Raw genomic sequence first — 27,845 nt, forward strand, 5'->3', positions numbered from 1 at the left:
CTCACTTTAGTTTAATTGAGTATTAGTTCAATCAATATATGTAATGTTGCTGCGTAGGATATAGTCATGTCGTCTTTAAATTAAGACAATATCATTTCAAAGACCTTGAAAACTTTATGTATCTTCTATTCAAATTGAACCGATTATCCTTAAGTTTATAAATTATCATAATTTACAAAAGATATGAATGAAAATTAATAATATTTTTTTTTGTTCACTGCGTATACTCTACAAACTTTGATATTAGGGTTGGAAAAAATTGAATTTGCGGCATTTATTTTTGTTTGCGCTTCATCAATCAATTTGTTTAGACTTTAGATTATTAGTTTATTTAAGTTATTTCGCTTATTCCATTCTTTAAAAGGGTCAGATCGGCCAGGTGTTATTAAACTGTTTTGATTATTTTACTTTTCCATATAAAAGTTTAGGTATCTTTGAAGGTTTTTTGTTTTGAATAAGACGGGGCCGCGCCGCTGGGGAAACTGGAAAGTACACGATAGAACTAATACGGGCTCAGTCCTAACAATGAGGTTTTGGGCCCCTGCGTTCAACCCCCCTCCCCCCCTATACTTTCAATTAGCAATATATACTTTTAATCATCGCAGGGTTATGTGAGATCTAGACTATTTTAGAGTTTCAAACTTTTACTTTTAAAGTGCTTAGAGCCGTAGAGATAGTTATTAAAAGAATTTGGAGAAACCGAAGAATGCTTAAAATCAAGAAAAATTATTTGATATGTTTTGTATATATATTTATTACAGGTCTGGAAAGGGTTCATTATTGTTTAAAATGTCAAGTATTATAACAAATCGTGGAATGGACTATGCAGACCTAGATATTGACGAACTAGTTGACAAACTTACACCTGGGGAGATTCAGAAACTTCTTGAGGATTGTGATCCAGATGATTCCCAGATACCTCCTGGCCTCAGGTAACTGGAACATAATAATCATCCCCAGGAGAATATATTTTATTTAAAAAAGTTTCCCCCGCTAACTCCTAGAAAATATTTATCCTCCTGATGTTAGGTATTTGAAGAGTTCTAGGTAATTTCCTTTTTTACGATTTTTGGACCCTGCCCACCCCTCCTTTCAATTTTGTACATCGCATACATGACACATGAATGTAAATGGTTATGTGGCCGCAGCGCCCGGCCCCCTATCCTGTCCTAGCCGAGGTGCTCGGCCCCTAGCATGGCCTAGCCGCAGCGCTCGGCCCAGAAATTGTCTTAACCTAACCCTAAAATAATATAAAATAAATAAAAATAATTTAACTAAGAATTATTTGGCCATGAAAAAAATTTTTAGTCCATATATCGTATACTAGGACGGACCAGAGTTTGACTCGTGACGTAGATGTTTAATTACTTTCTCCCCAGAACATCGGAAAATATGTTATGGAAATATATATAAATATTTTTTACTGGGGGGGGGNTACAGTTTCAAAAAAGAGAATGCTAGGGCAATAAAACTAGAATGGGGGCGCCAAAGGCCCCCCCCGCCTGTTTATGGTTAAGGCAGAATTTGAATAGGAAATTACACATCTTTGAATCATTGCAGACCAATTAAACTTGACTTATTGAATCCAACGATGTAAAAGTAAAAAGTAAAAATTATTTATTTATGAAATAAAACAAAAACATACAAAATAAAGTGTTTCAGGAGAAAACATTCAAAAACCTCTAAAAGTAGAGGTTGTGGGAATATTTCCCCCAATTCTTAAAAAAATATAAAAATAGAAATAAAATATATATAGCATATATGTATTTAAATTCTTATGTCATTGTTTTTAGCTACAAGTGAGACAGAAAACAATAGACATGCATGTATCTACTTTTATATTTTGTGTTATTATTTTATCTCTAGAGCTGAACAGTGCAGATCTTTTAATGTTTTAATTGATCGACTTTTATCATCTCTGTAATGGTTTTAGATCAAATTACCGTTGTGAAAAAGAAGCAACTGGACCTTTTGACAAGAAAAAACTAAATGGTAAGTTTAATTATCCATTTTAGATAAATATTTTAGTAACAAGTTTGTAAAACATAAAGCTGTGATTACAAATATTACATCATATTTCTTTCCCCCCCTCTGAAAATTCTAAAATAAATCTCTTCAGTCACAATCAAATAATTGAATTAATGAAAAGCTATTCAAAGGATAGAATTCAAAGAGTAAATAATACAATATCAGAATCATGCTAAGTACTTTCTGTGGGAGTTCTCCAGGGCTCTAATCTTCAACGGTTTTTATAAATGTACTGATCAACCCTATTATTTTTTCTCTGAATGACCAAAAAATTTACATTTTTCCAACTCTTTAGTGAAATGGAATTGAACTAAAGAAAGTATCTAAATAAAGTCCGGTTTCAAACATTCGAATGCTAGGTGTTCTTTTAATAAAAATCTCAATTTTACATTATTTTCAGAAAAATTGCAAAAATTGTAAAAAGAGTTACTTTAAAACTTGATTCCTCAGAATTGTTTGAAACTTTGCATTTTGCTCTTGTTCCCTCTCATCTGAATTTTGCATCTTGTTTAATAATAATTCTTTGATTGTAAACAAAATAGAAAAAAGGTTTTTTTTCAAAATGAATGGAGTAGTAGATTGGTTGAAGGAGGGGATGGATATATCCCTAGAAATTTAAATGATCTAAATGTACAACGGACAATTTCTTTAGATGTAGATAAAATGACTTAGTTTTCATATTCTACCTTTTGGAATAAAAATAAATACTTTGCCTGTGACGACATTGGGAAGTTTGAATATTTTAGACTTGTAAGAATGGACTTTTAGATGAATATAAACAGAAACATGAGTGTAAATGTCTGAATGTTTTGCATGTACTTTAACAACAACACGATTATTAATTAACTACTCCACAGAATATTTTAACAAATTAATTTCTAAGCACTAACCTAATCATTGTCAAATAAAAAGTTTGCTCTTTCCTTTAAATTGTTCCTTTTCGTAAAGTATAAAAAGTAATCATGGTCGTTTCAATCTGTTTTAATGATAATAATTCAACCGAATATTTAACTGGCTCCTTTTGTAAAAAGTTTTTTTTTCTTCCTCAAACTCAAGCTTCTATAACAAACTGCACCCCCCCCCCTAGCTTGCCTCCCCCCACCCATAGAAATTAAAATTGTATTTGATATGTTTATTTATGTTTTATATTTACGAGGGGGTTCTTGGCACTACAACTATTGTTCGCTGAGCCCCTGGTGTTCAAGATTTTAGAAAAATTAAATCGAAAAAAATTTTAAATTGGGTATGCCGAAAAAATAAACTTATTTGAATTATTATTATTATTATCATAATAATTTAAGTGTATACTTCAATTGTTTTATTTTAGATTTTATAACTGAGCAGGCGATAAACGAACCGGATATTCCTGACGTGGTTCCCCATGTTCCTGGAACCGTGAGGGGGAAACGTTACACAGCTCCGTCCCGACCTAAACCTACTTTGGACGATGATATCGAGATCTCTCTTGACCTGGGGGAGGATGTAGAGATCGCACTAAACTCTGCTACCACGGACGAGATTGTGGATCTCGCAGGTAAATAATATCTATTGACCTACAATACCGCCTATATTCACCCTGTAGCGGCATGTTAAGTTTCATAACAGTCCCGTGGAAATATGCCAGAATTTACAACGTAAATCTGGAGAAACGTCCATATCTTCATCATTGCTCAGATAAAGTTTTACATGGTACGGTTGTGAATTAGGCATTCAAGGGTAACTTAAATGTGTGTCTTCACTCTACAGTTTACAGTCCCTTAAACTTCTGGCGTCTTTGCTTAATCAGAAATATTTAGGAATCATGGGACTTCACGCCTTGATGAACCAGGACCAATATCATGCTTCTCAGTCGGAGAAAGCTCCTCGAGCTGACCCTGATATCGGGTGGCAGGGTGTCACCAAAGCCTCGCCTTTGAAACCGTTTCCCGCTGAAGCTCCCAATAAAACCGAGCCCGCTGAGGTTCTTGAAAAGATCAAATGCAACGATCCGTCCTTGGTATCGGTAAACCTGAACAACGTGTACACCAAGGAGAACCAGTTCATCGAGATGTTCCAGGCCCTGGAACAGAACACCCACCTCAAGGACCTCAGCCTTGCTAACACGGGAATGACGGATACAGCTGCGGCTGTATTGGCCTCCGCCCTAGAGGTCAACAAAACCCTGGAGACCATAAACTTTGAGTCCAATAATGTTAACCCGCAAACAATCGCCAAAATGTTCGAAGCAATAAACGTGCAGCAGACCCTTTTGGGGCTCAAGGGGAGTAACCAGCAAGCACAGTTCTTGGGGAACAAGGTGGAGACCGCTATCACGAAGGCGATTGAGAACAACAAGGCGATTCTCAGGGTTGGTCTGCACTTCCAGTTCGGAGACTGTAGGAATAGGGTTGCTGTGCAGCTGCAGAAAAATCTTGACCGTCTTAGGTATTTTGTAATATAAGCAAATTTGGCATAGTAAAATGTTTTTGTAATTATTTTTAAAAATTCTAAACATATGCTTTTCTTTGACAGAAAATATAGACAAAAAACTATCTAAAACGATACAAAAAAAAGAAAATGATATCGTTATTGGTTAGTTTTTCACTTTTTTTAGGAAAAAAATCTTGCAAAGTTTGTTAAAAGCAATCCTTAACTTTTAACAGTTTTGAATGTTACGAGCATTTTGATTGTTTAACCAAAGGAAAATTAGTTTCACAATCAAGCGTTTAAACAACAAAAATGTACTAAATAAACAGTGGTCGGCGATTATATCAATACAATGAAGACAACTTTTATTATAATTGCTTTGATCTCTAACAAACATTTGTCAAATTACAAGTTCACAAGTAAACAGAAAGAAGCTGTTAATTGACAACTTCTCTTTATCTACATGTTTATGATTTCTCTGCTCTTTGAAAGCTTGGTAGAAAAAGTTAAAATAGAAAGTCGTCTTCATTGTATTGATACATACCACTGTACTTAAAAACATTTTAAAAATTAAGCGAATATTTTCCTTAGATAATAATTAAAAAATTTATCTAGTAATTAATTTCAGATTGAAGAGAATTGCACACAAGCTTTCCAATGCAGGATCTGATTAAAGGAAGGTTTTTGGATACTTGTTATTTTTTAGCTCCCCTTTTTTATTAATTTAACAGTGGTTAGTTATTCGCTTTAGAAAAGCGTTGGCATTACCTATTTTTTCTAATTTCTCCAAAATTTCTAATTTAGTTATTATTATTGTAATCTTTAACAAAAATTTTCTATTGCAAAACCAATTATTAGAAGGAAAAAGAAAATATATATAATATACATACCACTTAATTTTGCATGACTTGTAAGTTTAAGTATCCAACCTTGAATTTTCAGTTTCCAAGTTTGTAAGATTTGCAAGCTTCTAAATAATGATTGAACTCTCACGGATCGAGAAATCATCTGTTCGCTCCAGTAGCTCTTTTTTTCTATAATCTCGCTCTATAACAAGTTTATCCGAGTTTGTGCATTTAACATTTTCCTAAACTATAGATTCAATTGTTTTATTGATGATTTTTCTCTGTTTTATTACCATCATTTTTCTACAAATAAGCTGTTGTGAGATCTCAGTAAACCTGCTTTTAACTGTCGAGACCATTTTCAAATTTGCATTTTCTTAGTCGAGGGGTAGAAACCCATTAGATTCTCTTGGTTCCTGGAATTGCCTAATAATCTACCCGGGCCCTGGAACCACTTGGTTTTCTATTGTTTAAAAGCAACATCCGGTATATTTTTGTTTTTCATGTTTTTATTGTATCTATCTGGTTTATGCTGTTTTATAATTTTCTTTTGATTTAGTTTCCTATTTAGACTTGCGAGCATTTGCTTCCATTTTGTAAACTGACGTTTATAAAGCTTGAGAGATAGTGTAACAGTGCTTAGGATCCGGATTCATTGAATTCTTGGCTATTGGTATCCGGAATTAAGTGGCAAAAAATCTACAATAACATCGAAAATAAAACTTTTTTGCTCTTAAAACACACATTTCAACTGGCAACTAATGAAAAAATCATGAATACCTTCTCAATCATTTTATTTCATAAAGATCTGCGAAAAAGTAGAAGAACATTTTGGAAATTTGTTTTTGGTAAAATGAATTGATGATCGATCTGGACCCATTTTTTATAGGACGGATCCAGGATCAGGACCCGGATAAAAAGAAATGGATCCTAAGCACTGGTTGTAAAGTATTGGGTATGAACCGCAATGCAGTCTGTGCACACGCGTTGAATAGCTTTAATACAACTAGTGTTGTTTGCATTTATTCATGTATCTTCTATGTACCATTGTACCAGTAATGTACCAAACCTTAAGAATTATAGAATAGTGAACCCAACATTATTTAATGAGACAAGAAATGGAATAAATTTCAATTTAACAAACCTTACATTTCTTGTCTCTGGACTGTTTGAACAACGATAAAGTTCTCATTGTACATCCGGTAAATTAACATTTTAATATTATATATCTTTATTTAACATCTTGCATATTAGATATGTCTAACATCTTGAACATTTGTTCTCCAACATCTTAAATATTAAATATTTATAACATCTTATAAATTAGACTTATATCTATTAAATGTCTAAAATCTTTTATGTTAGATATTCATAATATCTTGGTATATTAGATATGTCTGACATTGGGTAAAACATCTTATATATAAGATTTGCCTAACATTTTTTAAATGTCTGACATATGGTATGATAGAAATGTTTAAGATATTGTATTGTAGTTACATAAACAACCAATTTATTTAATATTATTCATATTTGAAAAATTAGATTTGTTTATGAAAACTAGTTGTACAAAATGCAACATAACAGTTTATAATTGTACATCTAATTTTCAAGTTTCATGTCCTCAAAAAGTCTGTTTATCTGCATGAATATATTCATTATTTATGGTTTGACATTAATTCAATCTGTTTTCAGACGGATGTCCTAAAATGGCTCCTCATCCAGTTCAGATTATCATTATTCTGTTGATTTCTTGCCTTTCATTGGCTAAAGAACAGGTTAGTCACTTGTTCAGTTTATTGTACACAGGGTGGTTATAAAATGAGCCTCAATTTTGATCTGACCTAACAATTGAAGATTTGGTAATCCTTTGCTATTTATAGGGAACAAACAAAGTTTCGCTACATCTAATATTAAAGAGTATGGTAGACGTATCAACAAATTCCCAAACTTCAATCCTGCATAGAATTAGATCGGTCATATAAATAGTTGAAATTAAGGCTCCGGCATCAACTGATATTGTTATATGGTACAGGTACATGGAGAGTATTGTCGACTAAGCAAAAAGCGATCAATTCTAAATAGCATAATAATCTAAAAAACTGACGATTGGCGATTCAATGCATTGCAATTGTTCTTAAAGGGACTGTAAGCTTGATTTCAAATGACCCTCCATGCAAAGATGGCAATGCACGATTTGAAACAGTAAAAATTAATTGATCGAAAATATGGAAGGTATCGTCCTTTTTCTCACTTTAAAAGATAGTGAAATATGATAATTTCTTCATTGTTTCAAATAAACAAGAAATGTGGAAGAACCTTCAAATGAAAATAAACAGTTTAAAAAACATTGATATCTAATTTAAACTTAATCAGACAAAGCTTTTAAGGGTACCGTTGTAAATTAGACATTGTCATCTTTGCATTAAGGGTCACTTGAAATTACGCTTACAGTCCCTTAAAAGATGATGAAGAAGAAATGTATTTAAATTGTATCAGGATATGACAGTAGAGGTGGGGGCCGGGATGGAAGAATGTTTCTTTGAGACTGTTAATTCAGGGTTTACCTTCACTGTTGAATACCAGGTAAATTTTTATTTTTTAATATAAACAAAATTTTAAAAAATTAAACCAATTTGAGAAAGCATAAGAAAATCATACAATCTGTGTTTGTTTAAAATACAAAACATAGTTAAGAAAGAGTGGTATTATTAATATCGGTTCTTTAAGTATGTTTTTATGTACAATGTACATAGAACCGAATTATAGCTCAATTGTTATCAATGTTTACCAGTGCTTAGGATCCGGATCCTCCGATTTTGAATGTGCCTTAAAATATGCAGAAGATATTTGGAAAGAAATTTCATGAGTTGGATCCGGATCCATTTATATGAGAGGGCTAATCAAGGATCCGGATCCATTTATATGAGAGGGCTAATCCAGGATCCGGATCCATTTATATGAGAGGGCTAATCCAGGATCCGGATCCTTGTTATGAAATGGATTCATAGTACTGCTGAGAAAATTATGAAGCACCTGGTTATAATATATTTTATAATAAGTTTGGGAATGGGAACCCAGCCTCGCCTGGAAACCAAACTTTGTTTTTAAATGTTGACCCACTCAACTAATCAAATTAGTTTAATACTAAGCTAGCTAAGAACATTTCCGTGGTTCTGCCGAGTTCCCAATCCAAAATTAAGGCAAATCCATCATGGGGTTCATGAGTTATGATCGGAGAGATTACTGTATAGATAGAAGTAATAATATCTATGTATTTCTTTTCCTGCCCGATCATATCTCCTGAACTCCTTGACCTCACATTTAGATTTAATTTAAAAACCACGGGAATATTCTTAGTTTAGTTCAAATAAAGATTCTAAGTTGACGTCTATAGGGAAAGTTTCTTTCTACTTCCAAGCAAAGCAAAGTTTCAAGCTAATATTTTTAGAAATACTAGCTTAATTGGATACCCAGCTTTGATTGAGTTTTCCTAGGACAGTCAAACCACTCAATCAATTCAAAATGTTTAAACCAAGCTAAGAACATTCTTTTGGAACTACCGAGTTCCCAAAGCAAAATTTGAGGCTTCAGTTGAGGGGTCCCTGAGTTACGATCGGACCTCCAGAAAACAAACAGCGATTACTACTTTATATATATATATATAGATGCTGATTGATGAATAATTTTCTTTGTGCCAGGTCGTTGATGGAGGATCAGGACAATATAGTGAACTAGACATTAACTTCAGGAATACTTTTTATTCGATTTTTCAATACGTCAGATAAGTCTTTAATTTTGAAGCTTCACATATATGTTAAGAATTATCACAAATATTTTGTATTATATTATAAAGATTTATTCACGCACAAAAATATAAATACATATATATAGTGGTGTAGTTTAAATTTGTTAAATAATTTTTGAAAATACAGCATTTCTAAAGAAAAGAGAACAAAATGCAAAATTATGCACAAATAGACAACATTGATTATTACTCATTACATAACATATTTATCATTTCAGTTATTACGTAATCATAGAATCCTTCAACATATAAATTATTTGTTCTTGTATTTAAAAGTGGTATTGTATAAAATTCAAGTTTCTAAGCCAAAAAAGATTTACTTGTTTTAAAAATCTAGTGTCCCAATGCTTTGTTAGAACTATTAAAAAAAATGATTAATTCTTAAACGAATTTCACAAAAATGAAAAAAAAATGTTGAATTAGAGTTATGCATCCTCGTGGACATCCACTAGTGGCAGAATTCAAGAAATCTGATGGTGTTTTCAGCCAAACAGTCAAGGTTAAATTATTTTCAGTTATTTTTTTAATTCATCATTGGTAATTTGGTTTTGAAATATGTGAAATAGATTATACATTCAGAAAGCTGTAAGAAGAAATAAGTATAATTAAATTACAAAAAGTCGAAGTTCAATTCTATTTAATTGTACTTTATAAATGTATTTAATCATCATTTCGTTTTAAATTATGTAATATGAAGCATACATTTAGAAAGCTTGGAGAAAAAAACAAAAAGTCGAGGTTCAATCTAATTTAAGAAATTTTTTTATTTATTCATAATAGGGTTTTAAAATATGTATGTATAATGTTTATAATATATGTATTTATTATTTATCCAGTAAACAATACTTTATCCTTGTAATCTAGGAAAGCGGTGATTACAATATATGTTTTGAAAACACGTTCTCATATGTTTCAAGCAAACATTAATATATCCTTGTATTCTAGGATAGCGGTGATTACAAGATATGTTTTGATAACAAGTTCTTATATTTTTCAAGTAAACAATATTATATCCTTGTATTCTAGGATAGCGGTGATTACAAGATATGTTTTGAAAACAAGTTCTCATATGTTTCAAGTAAAACAATATATTTCGAGGAAAATACAACAAACTTCTACAATTTAACGACATTTAATCAAGCCTATGTGTATATGATTATGTTTTTCCTCCCTCATTTAACGACATTTAATCAAGCCTATGTGTATATGATTTCGTTTTTCCTCCCTCATGTTTTTAATAGTATTCCACAAAAATATATTTGTATTCCTTAAAATCAGTGCTTAGAATCAGGTTACATAAAGGAGGCAAAATATTAATCAAAACATTGGAAAAATTACCGTTTTTTCTTTAAATTAATGCAAAATCATTAAATTTACACCTTTCTAATCATTGAATGCTAAATCAAGCTTTTACAAATAAATGAGCGATAAAAGAAGAAGACAATTTCGGAAATTTGGTTTTGGTAAAGGAGCAAGCACAATGAAATGGTTCCTAGCAAGAAAAACAAATTTAAAAGTTTTAAGTTTTTGAAATATATTTAGAGAATTTTTTATTTTTAAGGGGTTTGGTTATTTTTGAAAATTGTTTTACCCCTGCAGTATTGAGATTGTTGTATTGGGTCCGTCCAGGTTATCAATGAGAATGAAGATATTGATTATGATGATTTTGCAGCAATATTTTCGGAGGAGGAAGAACCTGAGATATATGAACTGCAGGTTTCAGATATAGAGGTAGAGAATTCACAATTCGAATATTTAAAAAACATCTCCTATGAAAAGTTTGGAACGTTAAGATAACAGTGGATGATATTTCAAAAAATGATTTTGGAAACCTTTGACCCAAAAATTCATTTATTTTTTCAAAATATGCTAATAAACTACTAAAATTAATCAAATAAAACGTTCATGGATTTTTGTAAAAATTGCAAAAACACTTATCAGGATTTGTTACAGCACGTGTTTTAAATACATATGTCATCAATTTATTTCTAAACAGCATTACTTATAAATTCTTCTCATCTCATACTCTATATTTTTATTTTAAAATCATTCATTATGTTTTTTTGCACATGTAAGGAGGGGGGAGTTGTTCAGAGAAGAAATATAAAAAATGTTAAGAATTTAACTTAAATTCAATATGCTCCTCTTAATAGTTAATTAAAATTTATATTTATTGTTCAGGATAAACTCAAGAAGATCAAGGATGACATGGAGAAAGCTAGACATCTCCAGGTAACTTGTTAAAATATTTAAGGACATGTTCATGGATTTAATATTTGCTCATAATACACCAATTTTTAAACTAAAAACACACCTAAGCCTGTTTCTGAGGACTGGAATAATCCGATTGTTTTTTTTCTGACAAAATTCGATTTTCGTAGGTTTTGTAAACTGATTAATTTGAATGACTAATTTAATTCTTGATGTCATGCTCACGAAAACTTGTTAGGAAATCAAAGAACTTTACTAAAGATACGTGTTTCTAGCTAAAAAGCAGTGGTTATTTGTACATTAACTATTGTATCGTGCTGGTCCTTTGAGGGATAAAATAGGCTTATATATGTTCCTAATATGTAATACAAAATCAAGTGGATTTTGAAATATTAATTAAGTGTCTTTTTTGGCTTTTACATTGAACTTTTCTATGTGTTTAGGATATGATCCGTGTAACTGACTTAAAGGACAGATCCCTTGCCGAACATAATTTTGAGCGGGTCAACTTCATGTCCATCATCTATCTGGTAGTACTAATTGCAGCAGGAGTTGTTCAGGCACTTATGTTTACACCATCCAAGCCCAATGATATTCCAATATTGATCTTTTTTTCCATTGATCTCTCATACTTGAAAAATCATTGATCAGCCTTTTTTTTGGGGGGGGGGGGGTAAGGTACTAGAAAAGTTTGCAAGCAAGTCGATTTTGTAGGGAAACAATAAATGAAAATAAGCAGTTTAGATAAACAAAAGCATTCATATCTATTTCATACTTGATCAGACAAAGCTTCTAAGGGGTACCGTTGTAAATCGGGCATTGCCACTTTTGCATGAAGGTTCACTTGAAATTACGCTTACAGTCCCTTTAATCAATTTTCTTTTAAGGTTGTTCTCTTGCGAAGTCTTTTCGATGAAAAATCTAAAATCAATCCACTGTGGAAGAAAGCATTTCAGGATTAGATCAAATATTGATAATAATAATAATTGTAAAATTCATGATTTATTTAAATCATAAACCTGCTAAATTATTGTCTCATTTCTCAATTTCATTTTGCGGCCATCGATTTTTATTATTGAATTGAAAAGTTACCAATTATTCATATTTAAACCTATGAGACATTAAAAACAGGAAGTTTCTCTTTTTTTGTTTGTCTCTGATTGATAAAAGAAATATGTTTTTAGTCAATTAAAAAATTCTCTTTTTGTGTATTACTTTTGTTTACCAAGTACAAAATGTAATTGATGTGTAGTTTGTCTGTCATAAATTAATTACTTGCTAACTGCATAAATACCTGTTTTTGTACCAGCACCAAGTTTTGGTTGTAAATAAATTCATTCTTATAGGAACAATTAAATCTGCACAAATAGGAACTGTACTTAGTACTGGTGTCCGATTGTTGGCAATAAAGACTTTCGCAATTTTTATTTTCTTCAGCTCAAAAGTCTGCAACATAAATACTCAAAAACTCTGATTGACATTTGATTTTTTAAATCAAAATTATGAAAGGCCATATGAACTAAAGAAGATTATTGAAACCTTTAAATCAAAACTAATTATTGTACTGTACTGTGTACACGGAACTCTTAACTTGTTCTAAGACTGTGATGTTAAAGACCAAGAGCTACAACGCTACCGGTTTACTGTATTTACTAGTATGAGCTTAAATAAGTTTTCAATTTTTCAGACACTAGAAATGAATTTGGCCTTGCTAGAGAGCTTTGGCCAAAACTATCCAGAGGAGTTTGATGGGTCCCTGGATTGTATTTCTATGGCTGTTACATGTCAGTTTAACAGGTAGGATATAATAATCAAACCTTTGTATAAAAAGTAAACGACTCTTAAAGCTTTTCTTCTTGGAGTGTACCTCCTGCCATCTATTTTTAGACACACTTAGTCCTTAGATAGCTATCAATGGACAGTACATTTTATGATCAAAAACTATTTATTTTCAGATTCGGTACGTTGTTCGCTGTTGGTTGCAATGATGGTAGGATTGTAATCTGGGATTTTTTAACTCGAGGAATAGCTAAAATTATACCAGGTATATTTTCAGAATAACTGAAATCATTTTCATCATTTTACTAGGTTTACAAAAGAGTGTATATAAGATTTTTAGAAATTCAAGATTTAAATTGTATCTTAAAATCAAAAATATTTTTTTTAACATAAACGCTTTTAGTTTGGGCCGAAAAAGTATAATCACATAGAAAATACAAAAATATTATTGTAGCCCACGTGCACCCTGTTTGCTCAATCAGCTGGTGTAGAAACGGATCTAAGCTCTCTTCCGCCTCGACGGATAATACAGTTTCGGTCTGGGACGTACTAACGGGAGAATGTGATTATAGGTTAGTAATTATTAGACTTTTCAGAAGTCTCAATCTAAAAATAAGATTTTCCAATATCCCAAAATTACCTGGGAAAAATTTCGCTGAAATAATTTTTAAATCCAAAGATATTCAGGTCGTAATTTTTTTCATTACAGCGTTCTAAAAGCTTATAAGTAAAAATGGGCACCTTTTTTGTCATAATCAGAAATAGAAAATTAAGAATGCAGATAACTTAAATGATTAAATAACTGGATATTTTTAAGGTTTCGGTTTCCCAGTCCTGTGTTACGGGTTCAATTTAATCCTCGGAACGCCAATGAGCTCCTCGTGGTTCCAATGCGCCATGCCGCGGTTATTGTAAATTTAGACGGAGGGCACAAACTCGTTCCGATGGAAGACGACACAGATCTAACCATTTACGCATGCTATGACAGGAAATGTTCATTTTAACTTTTTTTTAAATGTCAATAATTTTACTTTTTTAAAAGAAAGAGAAAAATAAATATTTTAAAATAAGTGAATGTTGTGGTCTAGGCGTGGAAAATATATATTTACCGGAAACTCTAAAGGAAAGATTCTTGTTGTTGATGCAACAACCTTAGAACAGAAAACATGCTTTAGAGTCACTCAAACAGCAGCTGCTAATAATGCAGTCAAGGTAAAATACAGAACCAAAATATAATATTTTCATTATTTCATGTAAAGAATAAGGGGTAAAAGGAACCAACCCTACAAAATCCGCTTCCCAAATTTAAGCCGCGTCTCAAATTTAAGCCGCGGCTCAAATTCTTTAAATTCGGCCTCAGGTTTCTTAAAATAAAAATAATCTAATTTTTGGTAAGGTGGTATATTAATAATTTGATTTAACAACTGCAACTTAGAGTTCGGGGTGGGGGGGGGATTTTAAAGACAAGTCCTTTACAGACGGTGAGGTTTAAATTCTAATTTCTCAAATTAATTCGAGATTAGTATGCTAAGGTAGGACTTCCCTAATACCATAATTTTATTTAATATTATTAGGAAACTGTTAAAAAGTAAAATTACTAAAAATAAAGTTTACATGTTTATTGATATTTGTCGACTTCTGATAGTATATCTCTCTTATTAGATTATTTTCTTTAATAGCTTTTCCTATGAAATAAATAGAAAGGAAAACTTGTTTAATTGATTAATTATCTCGGACATATCATAATTTGGCAGGACATCGAGGCCGTAGGGGTTTTTGCTAAAAATGTAAAGGGGGGTTGGTAATAATTCCTCAGAAAATTGTATGCCCCTTAAAAATTAACTCAAAAGCAATTTTTGTTTATATAAAAAACATGGATAAAAAACATAAGGAAACTAGGTTTGAATTAAAATCCATGATTCAGTTGAACACATAAAAATGCACACAATTTACAATATTGAAAAGTAATAATTTGATTTTTTTTTACCAATATGGAACTAGAAGAAAACATATTTAAAGATAACCTTCTGAAATGATAAAAACTTGATCTTAAAACTCTTTCTTTAGGGAATAGAGTTCGCTAGACGCACAGAGAGTTTTCTTGTCAATACAGCCGACAGAGTTATCAGAGTTTATAATACAAAGGTAAGTGACGTGGTCTATGAACATTCAACATTCATGTTTGTATTTTATACTAATTTTCATGAAATTTTGTCCGATAATGAAATGATTGAGAACTTACGAATCAAAATTGATTTTTTTGCGCGCGTAAATCAAAATTTTTCCAGGTTTATTTGAAAACATTTATAATTGTCATACCCTTATTTTCAGAATTAGGAAGATTGAAACAATAGCCTAAACTGCTTTTTTAAAATCTTCAACTGTATATAGAAAAAAAATTCACCTCAGGGACAATATTTTCAAGCTATTTTTTAATGGGGAAATAAATTTATTTTAGGTTAAGTAGATATTCATTGTCAAAATTTGTAATTTTTTCCCCCTGATCTTTAATCCAAATCCCTGAAAAAAATACCCAACCTAATTATCTAGGATGTTCTTGAATCCAGCTCCGGGAAGGACCCGGAACCTTTACAGAAACTTCAGGACCTTGTAAATAAAACAATGTGGAAAAAATGCTGCTTTTCAGGTAAAAATCAAATTGTTTTACTTTACTTATGTTGTCTTTTTTAGACTAAAATTGATCATTTAAAAAAAAATAGAATTAGTTCAATCCAAGTTTACTTGGGCTGTCGATTTATTCTTATCAAAAAAAATTCTGACATACATTTTTGAAAGTTTACTCCCTCAACGGAAATCTATTGAGTAGAAGAATAAAGATGTTAGTAAAATTTTGACTTACACGGCTTCTCCCATATTTTAGCGTTAAGAGGCATGAGATCGTCTTCTGTCGTGTTATTGGATTGATTTTTTATATATGAATTTTTATAGCTATATATATATATATATATATTTATATATATGAATTTTTATAAATATATATATATATTTATTTGCTAGGGGACGGAGAATATGTGTGCGCGGGATCTGCGCGTCAGCATGCGTTGTATATCTGGGAGAAGTCCCTGGGGAACCTCGTGAAGATCCTGCACGGGACAAAGGGAGAGATGCTGCTGGATGTAGTCTGGCATCCTGTCAGACCAATAGGTCAGATTTTTTTTGGTGAAAACTGAAAAAGAACAATTGGTCGGAACTTTATTTAACACCTTCTGTATAACCCTGTAAGTTGCAGAATTACTAGTTTCACAGATTTAGTACTATATTGCTACAGATTTAGTACTATATTGCTACAGATTTAGTACTATATTGCTACAGATTTAGTACTATATTGCTACAGATTTAGTACTAAATTGCTACAGATTTAGTACTATATTGCTACAGATTTAGTACTATATTGCTACAGATTTAGTACTATATTGCTACAGATTTAGTACTATATTGCTACAGATTTAGTACTATATTGCTACAGATTAAAAGTTTGTATTGTGGTTTCAACAGATTAGGATTTTCTCATAAAAAGTTTCATCCTCTCTCTCGACTTTATTTTTCCTGGAACATAATTTCTTCCCTCCTATTTTTTAGTTTTTTACCCCTGAAAACCCACCTAAAATGGTTTAAGCGTCTTACATTAAACCCAACAGAAAAGAATGAATGCTAAAAAAGAAATTATAACTTTTTCAATAATCATGTCGTGATATGGTAGTATGAGATACGAAAATTACAAGATATCGTGTGAACCTAATTATTAGAAATTACGGAAAATCTAACTTTTTTTTGCAGCAAAGAGAACTGTTGGTTGGAAAACGGAAATGTTGTCAATTTTGGATCTATAATTAACTATATCTTTCATGCTTCTTTTTGTAGCTGAAGAATTAAATAATTTTTTTCGATGCTAAATGAAATTTGTCATTTCTAGACTCTGTACTATCTTGAATATGTCAATTTAACCAAACTCCCGACTTTTATATTTGTTAACTCTCTAGATTCTACCTTTGTAATAATACTTCTGTTGTATATTTCTAGTTGTAATAATACTTCTGTTGTATATTTCTAGTGTAATAATACTCCTGTTGTATATTTTATCATGTTCAATTGTTCAATGTTCAAATCAAAATCTATGTTCGGTCAAGTTTTGAAAATCCTCTGATTTTTTTTAAGGAAATGATGGCTGAGACTTTTATTTTTCTGGTGATTTTTGTTTCTTGAGCATTAAAATATCTACTGCACATTACCAATCTTATTTTTTAAACAAAAAACCTTGTATGCCTTGCAATTATTTCTATTATTTGTTCAGAATTAATATTGATTATAAGTTCATAAAATTCAAACATAAATAGAATTAGTTACAAACATAAAATATATATATAATATATCTAGTTGCAAGTATATCAAGTGGAGTAATCAGTGTGTGGGCCCAGCAGCAGGTTGAGAACTGGTCAGCCTTCGCCCCCGACTTTAAGGAGCTCGACGAGAACGTTGACTACGAGGAGAGGGAGTCCGAGTTCGATATTGAGGTCGGTAAAATCAATTTTTTTAATTCTTTTTTTTTAGGACTGCTAAATGATTTCAGAAAGAATTTATACTCATGTAAAACAAACAATAAACTCTATTAAAAATGCGTATTTTATGTTAAACCTATTTTTAATCAAAAGTAGCAGATTGCACAAATTTTGCTAAGGATTTTTAAAAAGATTTTCAACAACCATGCACTCCTTTTTTTCCTCTATTATGAACCAATTCTTAGAAACTACTCAACGGAAAGGCTTTTCGAAATGTATTATTTGTTAAATTTTTAGCGTCTTTTTCACATTTGTTGCTTTATAACTAGATAAATATGTGGACTTTTGTAAATTTGCAAGTTCTTGCAGCTTCTTAAAGTTGATTCGAAGGAAGTTCCAGAAATGTATAAAATGTTGTGAATGTGGATCACATCATATCGCAATTTGCCTTAAGGAGATAGAAGGGCCTGGGGGGGGGCGGCTGAGTGTTCAGTAGGAGGGTAAGATTATCATTTGTTCTTTCTTTAAATCCGTCTTTAGCTCTTTTACAAGATATTTATATTGATTGTGTGAAATTCTGTTAACAAGGATGAGGACCGGAGTGTGAAGGAGGACCCCGAGGAGTTGGATCTAGACTGCGACGTAGATGTATCCAACAAGGTTTCTATCCCCGCCCTCTGTAGTAGTGACGAGGAGAGTGAAGACCATTCAGCTATTCTCTATCTACCGATGGCTCCAGAGGTATTTTAAGGAAGTGTTCTCGACAAAGTAAAGGGGGTCAGACTGAATCCCAAAAAAATCGGGTTCGATCTATATTACTACAATATGTTGCGTCTATGATGAGAAACTGATTGAAAATGCTTAATGTACAATAGCGTAGAGCCCAACCCATGCAAATTCGTTCAGTTGCGTTATTCCACTCAAACCGTTAATAATTCAATTAAATTCAGAACTGATCATTCAGATATTACATTTCATAAATTTCGGCATTTTTCGGATCATCATAATATAGTTCATATTTATTAATATTTTTTATTTTATATATATTTTATCACAAAGGTAACGAAAAGAAGGGCCTAATTTCTGTTTATTATTCTAAAAAAATTCATGGAAGAATATAAACAAAGGAACTGAATAGGAGCTAGAGGATCAGTTCCGTCCTGAAATGTGTATGTATTATAGAGGTTGAGGAGCTAGAGGATCAGTTCCTTCCTGAAATGTGCATGTATTGTGTAGGTGGAGGAGCTAGAGGATCAGTTCCGTCCTGAAATGTTTATGTATTATAGAGGTTGAGGAGCTAGAGGATCAGTTCCTTCCTGAAATGTGCATGTATTGTGTAGGTTGAGGAGCTAGAGGATCAGTTCCGTCCTGAAATGTGCATGTATTGTGTAGGTTGAGGAGCCAGAGGATCAGTTTCGTCTTGAAATGTGCATGTATTGTACAGGTTGAGGAATTAGAGGATCAGTATCGTCCTGAAAGTTCATGTAATGTGTAGGTTGAGAACCTAGAGAATCAGTTCCGGCCTGAAAGTTCATGTATTGAGTAGGTTGAGGAGCCAGAGGATCAGTTCCGTCCTGAAATGTTTATGTATTATATAGGTTGAGGAGCTAGAGAATCAGTTCCGCCCTGAAATGTTTATGTATTTTGTAGGTTGAGGAGCCGGAGGACGGATATATACCTAACCCTGAGAATGAGGAAACCAACAAGAGATCAAGTTCAGATCATAAAGAGAACTCATCGCCAAAGAAGAAAAGAACGAAAACAACGGATATCGCACTAGAGAATGCTCCTTCAGATGAGGTTAGAAATTATCCCATAAATTAGATTTTTTTAAATATTTTTTTTTTAAAAATAAATTTTAAGTGATGCTTCAACTATTGAGTTGTGTGACCGAATCACAACGATACCCTTTATATCTTTTTCTGATAAAGGATAAATGAGATATCCATTTTTTTCTGTAGTCCAAATTTATTGTGGTTTCATTTAAAAGTGACTTGCCAATTTATACTAAAGGGACAATGAAATTGTGTCTACAGTGTGAATGACTTTAAAAGCATTTTACTCAAAAATTATTTTATGTCTTGATCAAAACTTAAGATTTTTTTGATAATTTTTAATTTGAGTGGAGGAAAACGGTGAACTATGTTTCAGGTTCATCCTATGCTGGCCAAAGGAGCTTCAAGGGATAAATCCTCAAAGAAACCACAGGGACGTCCTCCAAGCAAAGATAAAGGAAAATCCAAAGGAAAATAGTCCCTACCCCACAGTACTTCCTTATAAATTCGGCATTTATTCTTCAATAGTTTTCAATGTACTCATTACTCTATATTAAACCTAGTACAAATACAAACTATAGAAACATTCACAAAAATCAAAATTACACATTTTGAAGAACGCAGCAAAATTTTTAGTATTCAAAGGAATATTTATGTAATGTAAATACAAGGAGAAAACTAACAAAATTGTATTTGTCTTGTTAAACATATAATTATCTCTTTTCCTTCATTTTTTAACCTTTAGTAATTATTTTGAGGCTCCATACTCTAGCATTGTAAACTACTCTAGCATTGTAAACTATATTTTGATTAGAATTATGCAGACACAGACATTTTTTTTGAGAATTTGTATTTCTATTACACCAGAAAATGTTATTAACGAATCTGGAAATCTTTTTACTTTTCGTTAATGTAACATACAGAATCCACATGCAACCTTGGATGAAAAAAATATGATGCAAAACTGGGGAAATATCCCTTACTTAAGTATATTTTTCTTTTTTATTCGTTCCTTTCCATAAAACCAAAATCACACCTCCCCCCCCCCTGTCTCAAAGCCTATTAGGAAAGCCAAGATTTATATGATTTTTAAGATATACGAGTTAATTATTGTAAAACGGTCGAAGGAAATACTATATATTATAAGATAAATATGAAATCCTTTCTTTTATCATTTTCTAAATCAGGCTCGGAAACACATTATCAATCAATCAATCCGGAAATATATTTATTTCAGATGAAAGATGTTGAAGACGGACTGAAATATTTTGTTGGATAGGAGGGAAATGTTGGGAATGCAGTCCTTTAACTGTGTTAAATCTGAGGTTTGATCATGTTTTCAATAAGAAATGAGCTGGGAACCTTTGTGTTGGATCTCATAATCCCGATCCACAGATCTCGATATCCACCGTAGGCACTTTTAATTTGAAGATCAACGTTTGATCTCTTCAATTAAGCTATTTCTCCAGGGTACGATTACCATGCTGGAAATTTAATAATGATTAAATTAATCTGTAGGTTAACAAAAGATCGAGTTCAAGCATTGATCTTGATATCCACATTACAAGAGTTCCCAGTTGTTTTAATATAAAATGTTATTTATGAAATGTCCTTTCAACTCACTCAGTTGTGAAGCCTGTTTATAGAATGTGTTCTATGTAATGTCGTATGAGGAAATGTCAAAGTCTATTTAATGTCCAACTATAGAATGTCCTAGGTCCCTAAGATATTATCTGAAAGAAACATGAATGATTAGATTTTAAAGAATTTATTCAGAATTGAGTTTTTCATTCAGGTTCCGTCATCCTTCAGTTTCCACAGTTTATCAGTTCGTCCTGCTGAATATGATCCTGGACTAGCAACCCTCACTCTCCGGGTACAGGTTAGATCTGGTAGGGGGTCGACAGGAGATCATGAGTCCATGTCCGGCGAGGTTCGGATTGTTCACGGTACAGCAGAGATTCATAATGTGGTCGAAACCTCGATAAAGAATGTTTTCAACTCGGAGGATCAATCTACTAGTGAAGAACCTGGGACGAAGGAAGAGGATACTCCGGACGAGTTCTGGGTTCGACTTATTGAAGGATCGATCCAGGACGAGTCTGTGAGATCAAGATTTGTATTGGATCTCTTCTCTGGGTTGTCTAGTATTTCCTGGGACGTTATCTCCTCATGCAACCTTACTCGCAACCCATCAAACCTTCAGGTTACCCTTAACTCAAATCTTAAAATTGTCTCAATAATTTAAACTTTAAAATTTTGAATTATTTTGCTTAGACATATTTTGAAAATGATGATCTATCAAATATAAGTTTAATTGTATAATATTGATTTAGACCTATGAGATGTTCACTTGGATATTAAAAAGGAAAATGGTTCCTGCACCCGGGATAGAATGTATTGCAATATCTTTAAGGTATTGTGATTTAAAATTCTCAGGGGCGTATATTTTCTGTGAAAAATAATTTATTTCCAAATTTTTTTAAATAATTTTTTTTATTAGTAATGTATGTTTTTTTAGGATTTTATTCACTTAATTGAGGAAAATTGGTAATTTATTTTGGAAAAGTATGATAAAGGTGAAAAACCTTGCCTTTTGATATGCATTTTTTCATTCCCTAGATCCTCAAAAANAAATTGTTTTTTTATGAAAATGCAATTAAATTCTTATACAATATTCAGTATTCACCTGTTTAGGAGACGCGAGGATGAGAATATTCTAGAAATTCTAAGCCCAGGAGACAACTGCACTATTGAGGTTAATAATTTAGTCAAGAGTTGTGTTGAACAAGAGGCTAAACAGCCCAAGAATCCAAACTGCGTGGAGTCTACGAGTAAACCTGATCGAAGATCTAAAGAGATTAGTCACAAAGAACTTGCAAATTCCTTGGATAAGATCTCAACATATGACAGTACTACTGTTACGGAAACCAAAAAATTAATAGAGCACAATGTAACCTCTGGCCGCGTAGAGTCACCTGTTCAGTGTTCAGTAGAAACCAATGTTGAACTGCATCATGTCTCTGAACAGTTAGCTAATCAATCTAATCAAGATAATCACAAGTCTTTCACGAACTCAAAGTCAAGGTTACCAGGTTCTTCAGGACTGCATGACAACTGCTGCATAGAGCCAAGTTTACCAGGTCCCTCAGAACTGGAAAACAACTGCTGCGTAGAACAAGGAACTCCAGATACACTTACTCCGGATGAACCGATGAAGACGGGAGAGAGTGGATATATCTCGGAAGAGGATAAAAAGAGTGAGGAAGAATTAGCTCAGAAAACTGAGGATATTGAACCGGTTCCAGAAGAGTTTATAGATCCTAAAGATAAATCTGGTGATGATAACTGTTCACAATTGAAAGAAGTTGAATCTGAAATTATATTAAAAGAATCCGAAGTATTGTCCGAAGAGAAAACCAGAGAAACTGAAACCAAACTAACTAGTGAATATGACACCAAAGAATCCAGTATACATAATACACAACCAACTGTTGAATCTGAAACGAAACAGCCCAGTGAATCTGAAACCAAGCAACCTATTGAATCTGAAACCAAGCAACCCAGTGAATCTGAAACCAACCAACCCAGTGATACTGAAACCAAGCAACCTAGTGAATCTGAAACCAACCTAACTAGTGTGCCCACGGACGAGAAAACAATCGCTTCCACAGCCGAAGAATCCATTAAAATTGTTACAAGTCAAACAAATGTAACGGTTACTATCGAAACCCACGAAACTGTTTCTAGAGAAATTACGAAATATAAATCAAATCAGAAAGAAATAGAGCTAAAAGAATTAGAAGCCGCTGCAAAAGTAAACGAATTATCTGCAAAAATCAGCAATTTGATCCAAACACCACGGAAAGTGGAATCCGAAGCTATGCGGGAGGGATCCCCTGGTTCTCCTGGTAAGGGTGTAGTCCTCAGGAATAAAGCCTTCCTTAGCAACATTATTGCTCCTCCACCCAAATTCCGTGAATCTCAGGAGGATCCTCTCTGCCCGTCCCAGTTCCGGGTTGGATTAAACCTGAACCTTGTTCTCCTTGATCTCTCCTACAAGATGTTCTCTAGGCAGTGGAAGCTTGTGACCTGTACCAGGCTCCAGGGGTCACAGGAGTCCTTGCTCCTCTTCCAACATGATTCCAGGTTATTCTTCAAGTTATTCATTCTTTTTCAAGTCGTTTGAAGTGTTTTACAAACAATCAGTGTCCTAATATAATGAATTTAAGCCGCGTCTCAAATCCTCTAAAAACCGGTTTCAATTAAGCGCCAGCTTAAATCTTGAAAAATTTAATACAATTCTAAGTGGAACCAACCAAATTTGAGTCGCGGCTCATATTCTTTAAATTCGGTCTCTGATGTATTAGAATTTGAAATAGGTTTTAAATCTTAAACTACTTCTCTCTGTTTATTAACTTGAACCTCCGCTTGAACTTGCACTGTGTGAAAATACGAATAGAATTATTTAAACCGGTTTTCTATAGGATTCTTCCTGGTATTGGACAACAGGCCTTGGCTGGGCTAAGTATTGAACAGGGTGAAGTAGAACTGTTTAATATTAATCCTGAGATATCAGGACGAATATCTGGGGATCTAGGGTTGGAGAGGAAGGAAGGATTTCTATTCTCTGCTCCAGGAACAATCATACTCTCATAATATTTAAAGGAAATAACTATTTGCTAAGATCTAGTTTTGGGAAGTTTCAATAGATCTATTTTCTGGGATTTATATATTTGCGAGTTTTGAAATAATATCTTTTTTGATTTAATCCTTTAACCATGTAGTTATTTCAAACTAGTTGGTTAAGGGACANTATTTAATATATTTATTAATGTATTATGATTGTTGTTCAGTTGATGAGTCTGCTCTTTATTCAAACCTGGTCTTTTCATTCTGCCAACATTCATACAATATATTCTCATCTATACAGGGACATAAATACACTTTATTTACCCCCCCCCTCATACACTATATTCTCATCCATACAGGGACATAAATACACTTTATTTACCCCCCCCTCATACACTATATTCTCATCCATACAGGGACATAAATACACTTCATTTACCCCCCTCATTCAATATATTCTCATCTATACAGGGACATAAATACACTTTATCTACCCCTCTCATTCAATATANTAACCATTTCATATATTCTCATCTAATAGTTGACCCTCCCCGGTCCCCTTCCCCTCCTAATTCAAAATATTTTAAATATATTTCAAAAATATACCGATACTATGACGTCTTTGAATATTTTTGTAAAGACCATCATATTTGTCCATCGGAAATCTGAAATTTAATCTTTACACAATAACTAAATTATTATTTTATTTCAGTCAGTTATGATAATTACTTCTTCTTATGGCAATTTGTTTTAAAATAAATAATGTTAGGATTTTACTTTGTGAGAAATAGAAAAATAATCTTTCTCATGTTAAAATACAGTTTACCAGGTTACACTCAGCTCTGTTGGGAATACTAGAGTTTACAAAGTTTACGTTTATAAATCAGAACTATTGTTGTCTTTCAACTTTTCACAATTCTATATCTTCAATGCACGTGGAGGTCCCCCCTCTGGGTATTGTGTATTTTAGCCATATTTAAATCTTGATTTCATTTTTTCACAATTTTCATGAAAATAATTCAATATCAAAGATTGAATAAATTCAGCTATACCATAAATATAGCAGGATTGCAGTTGCCTTCTCTCCCTCGATATTTAAAAAAAACAGTGTGGCTGCCTTCCCTCCCTCACATGTTCTAAGAAGTTTGCACGAACGAATTTGACATGACGAAGTAGAAATTTATGAAATGAGTTGATTTTAAACTAAATGATAAGGTTCTCTACATTAACCCCTCTCTTTAATAAACCTAATTGTGCACTAAACATGCTCAATATTATTCTACCATCAGAGGTTCAATTAAGCATATTCAAATTTAAACTAATATTTCAGTTAATTAAATATATTAAAATTAATTTTACGAATTCAACTATATATCCAATCTAAAACTGCATCTAACGAGAAAATGATTTTAGTTTTATTAAACGGGGCCGTTATCGCCACGTTTTGAATTAAAAACTTTGTAAAAAAAGGGGATTCAAGATGTACCTTTTTTGAATTTATTGGTATTCTTTATTTCTCTTTATTTCTATAAGATGTTTCTATACAAAAAAAATCGTTTCACATGTCTTTCACGGAAACCAGTTACTTTTAGATGGTCCTGACTGTAATTAATATCTTTATTTTTACAAACATCAAAAGAAAATAAATTGATATTAAAGAAAGTGACTGGCCAAATATGGTAGTTGAACTGAGAGTGCAGTTTTATTGAAAAAGATTAGGTGAGAGCAAGCCACCAGAATGATCCCTTCTCGTTATTTCTAAAGAGCGAATTTTCGGTCTTCTAAAGCAATTCTAGGACTTAATAACGTTTTATAAACATCAAATTAATTCCAATATTTTTCTTTATAATACTGCACTATCAGTTCAACTACCATACTTAGCCAGTCACTCTCCCTTTAAACAGATTCTAATTAATCCACAAAACCATTTCAAACTTATTTAATGTAAAATCCTCGAAACTGTCACTCCAATCCATTGTTGTGTATCCTGTGCATAGAGCCCGACTGGGAGCTTGATAATGTTCCGCTCCTCGAACCTGGTCGCCTCCTCCACCCTCACCCTGCACCTTGTCAAGGGGAACACCATCAGGCACACTGCACATTGATAATAAACAAGGTTTATAACTTTGGAGGTTGAACTTTTCTAGTCCCTGAACTCTATATCAACTGCACAAAATATTTAACTCCTTAAAGGGACTGTTAACATAATGTTAAATCACTCTTCATTTATCGCGTGGCATATAAGATTCACAACCGTGCCGTTAAAAGCTTTGTCTGATTAGGAAATAATCGTGCAAGGTCCCTTTTGTTTAACCACACGAAATAAGATCTTCTGGTTTATAATTTAAATAGAGAGAAATCAGTTTTAACTTCTGTGCGTTTGCCTTTAGACTTAGTGGAGCTACATTGGAAGAAGTTAACGTCATTAGGTAAGGTGTGATTGGTGGAAGGGACTGTGGACCTCCTTGGATTGCCATGGAGAACCGAGCCTCAAGTATTTTTCTTAACTTAAAACGATCTAACCCGATAAGTAAAACATTTAGAGTTCAATTTCTGCAGAAGTGAATATTGAATTACATTCGATATTTGCTATCTTTGATTTAGCGACTCTTTGTTATAAAAAATATAATTTTGATAAATCGTTTATTGTAAAGTTATTGTCGCTAAGAAGTATCCGAATTTGTACACTCAAAAATAATGATATTGCCTCATTAAAATGTCAGAATAACAAAACAACTAAATTCATGCCAGATTTTACTCTTTCATTATTTTTATTTCTGCGAAGGAAATGTTTAGTGTATAAAATTTAATCCATAATTCGGAGATTCGGTATTGTATGGCAAATCCGGGAGGCTCATAGCAGCCCTTCGTCGTCATGGTCATGCGGTTGTCCTCCCCCATCCTCCCGTTTAATGGCCCTACATATCGCTTAAGAATGAAAATCAAACATGGTTGGAACCTTAAGTTTCAATTTAAAACTATCGAGTTGTAAAACTTTTGTTCAACTTATGTTTCATCTTCATTCGTATTCAACAGTGGTCAGAGAGGGGGTACCAAGTGTTTAACACTAAACAGGTTGGAGAGGTAGGGGGCGTTCAGCGCCCAGGGTTTTTGCCCTAGCAATCATTTTTGACAATATCTCATTTGAAATTTCTTGTTTTTAAAATAGCAGAAATTTCAAATTTGAAGGATTTTATGTGAAGGACGGTCAAAACCGGTCAGTGCAAAAAAGTTACGCCATAACTTTCTGTATTCAAAAAGCCATTGAAAAATGGAAATATAAACGTGTTAAAAATTGAAAAATTAATTTTTTTTTACATTTTTCCGACCGTTTTTGACATTTTTTAATAAAAATACTCCAAATTGGTTTTTGATTAAGGATGAAGGAGAAAATTACACTGATTTTTAAATCTGCTGTTGTTTTCATTAAGTTTTAAGTATAGTATAGACTAATAATAATTATAATTATGTTTTTCAGGGAGGTTATACGATCTAGATGGCCATATGCAATCTCACTAGATCATCAGCTGTTCAAGGACGGAGAGGTACAGAAAGACGTGGAAGTAAAAGACGCTGAAGACAAAGATAGAGAAGTTAAAGATGTGAGTATCAAGGACGGAGAAATCAAGGATGGATCTGATATTGAACCTGGAGCTAAGAAACCCTGTGAACCTGTTGATGATGGATCTAGGAAAAGTTCAGGATCGGAGAAAACGGTAAATCTAATTAACTAATTAGTAATTATCTATGCTACAAAACATTATAAGCATTACAAACAGGAGCGGATTAAAGGTGGGGGGCCTGGGCCCCACCCTTAGCTCCTGCTAGCCCACCCCCCCCCCCC

The 27,845-nt window shown here is 32.7% G+C and overlaps 4 protein-coding genes across 9 annotated transcripts in view; all 4 read left to right on the plus strand.

Annotated features, from left to right (window-relative positions):
* The first annotated feature begins 735 nt into the window (after positions 1-735).
* On the plus strand, positions 736-6,975 carry LOC111708247 (tropomodulin-2). Of its 4 annotated transcripts, none has more exons than XR_002766613.1 (7): positions 736-932; positions 1,934-1,992; positions 3,356-3,562; positions 3,825-4,452; positions 5,063-5,110; positions 5,377-6,481; positions 6,894-6,975. XR_002766613.1 is itself a non-coding variant. In XM_023481583.1 (6 exons), exons 1-5 carry the CDS (start codon positions 736-738, stop codon positions 5,106-5,108), a joined length of 1,137 nt encoding a protein of 378 aa, XP_023337351.1. In that variant the 3' UTR covers positions 5,109-5,114; positions 5,377-6,731. The 4 variants fall into 4 exon arrangements, 2 of the variants coding, with proteins under 2 accessions (XP_023337351.1, XP_023337339.1); XR_002766614.1 differs by lacking the exon at positions 6,894-6,975 and having other exon boundaries at positions 5,377-5,908; positions 6,229-6,730; XM_023481583.1 differs by lacking the exon at positions 6,894-6,975 and having other exon boundaries at positions 5,063-5,114; positions 5,377-6,731.
* A 1-nt stretch (position 6,976) lies between these two features.
* LOC111708267 (transmembrane emp24 domain-containing protein 1) lies at positions 6,977-12,986 on the plus strand. Of its 2 annotated transcripts, none has more exons than XM_023481592.1 (9): positions 6,977-7,057; positions 7,779-7,865; positions 8,981-9,030; positions 9,511-9,586; positions 10,114-10,185; positions 10,717-10,818; positions 11,269-11,319; positions 11,742-11,858; positions 12,186-12,986. In XM_023481592.1, the coding sequence occupies exons 1-9, from the start codon at positions 6,989-6,991 to the stop codon at positions 12,258-12,260; spliced, it is 699 nt and encodes a 232-aa protein (XP_023337360.1). In that variant the 5' UTR covers positions 6,977-6,988; the 3' UTR covers positions 12,261-12,986. The 2 variants fall into 2 exon arrangements, with proteins under 2 accessions (XP_023337360.1, XP_023337367.1); XM_023481599.1 differs by having other exon boundaries at positions 11,742-11,828.
* LOC111708244 (retinoblastoma-binding protein 5 homolog) lies at positions 12,568-20,500 on the plus strand. Its single transcript, XM_023481560.1, has 12 exons — positions 12,568-13,095; positions 13,254-13,342; positions 13,532-13,649; positions 13,895-14,065; positions 14,166-14,289; positions 15,145-15,222; positions 15,628-15,724; positions 16,096-16,242; positions 17,473-17,609; positions 18,183-18,335; positions 19,245-19,394; positions 19,746-20,500. The coding sequence occupies exons 1-12, from the start codon at positions 12,956-12,958 to the stop codon at positions 19,845-19,847; spliced, it is 1,506 nt and encodes a 501-aa protein (XP_023337328.1). The 5' UTR covers positions 12,568-12,955; the 3' UTR covers positions 19,848-20,500.
* Positions 20,501-20,607: 107 nt separating this feature from the next.
* Positions 20,608-27,845, plus strand: part of LOC111708228 (uncharacterized) — a 14,373-nt gene continuing 7,135 nt past the window's right edge. For both annotated transcript variants that reach the window (XR_002766608.1, XM_023481545.1), the window contains exons 1-9: positions 20,608-20,694; positions 21,165-21,575; positions 21,706-21,785; positions 22,067-23,518; positions 23,857-24,008; positions 24,226-24,302; positions 25,999-26,090; positions 26,392-26,430; positions 27,480-27,717. Coding sequence is in view for 1 of the 2 variants with exons in the window: in XM_023481545.1 (XP_023337313.1) it covers positions 20,656-20,694; positions 21,165-21,575; positions 21,706-21,785; positions 22,067-23,518; positions 23,857-24,008; positions 24,226-24,302; positions 25,999-26,090; positions 26,392-26,430; positions 27,480-27,717 (2,580 nt within the window). In the remaining variant the exon portion in view is untranslated. The remainder of the gene's footprint in view (positions 20,695-21,164; positions 21,576-21,705; positions 21,786-22,066; positions 23,519-23,856; positions 24,009-24,225; positions 24,303-25,998; positions 26,091-26,391; positions 26,431-27,479; positions 27,718-27,845) is intronic.

This window comes from Eurytemora carolleeae, unplaced genomic scaffold, assembly GCF_000591075.1.
Source record: "Eurytemora carolleeae unplaced genomic scaffold, Eaff_2.0 scaffold134, whole genome shotgun sequence".
NCBI lineage: Eukaryota > Metazoa > Arthropoda > Copepoda > Calanoida > Temoridae > Eurytemora > Eurytemora carolleeae.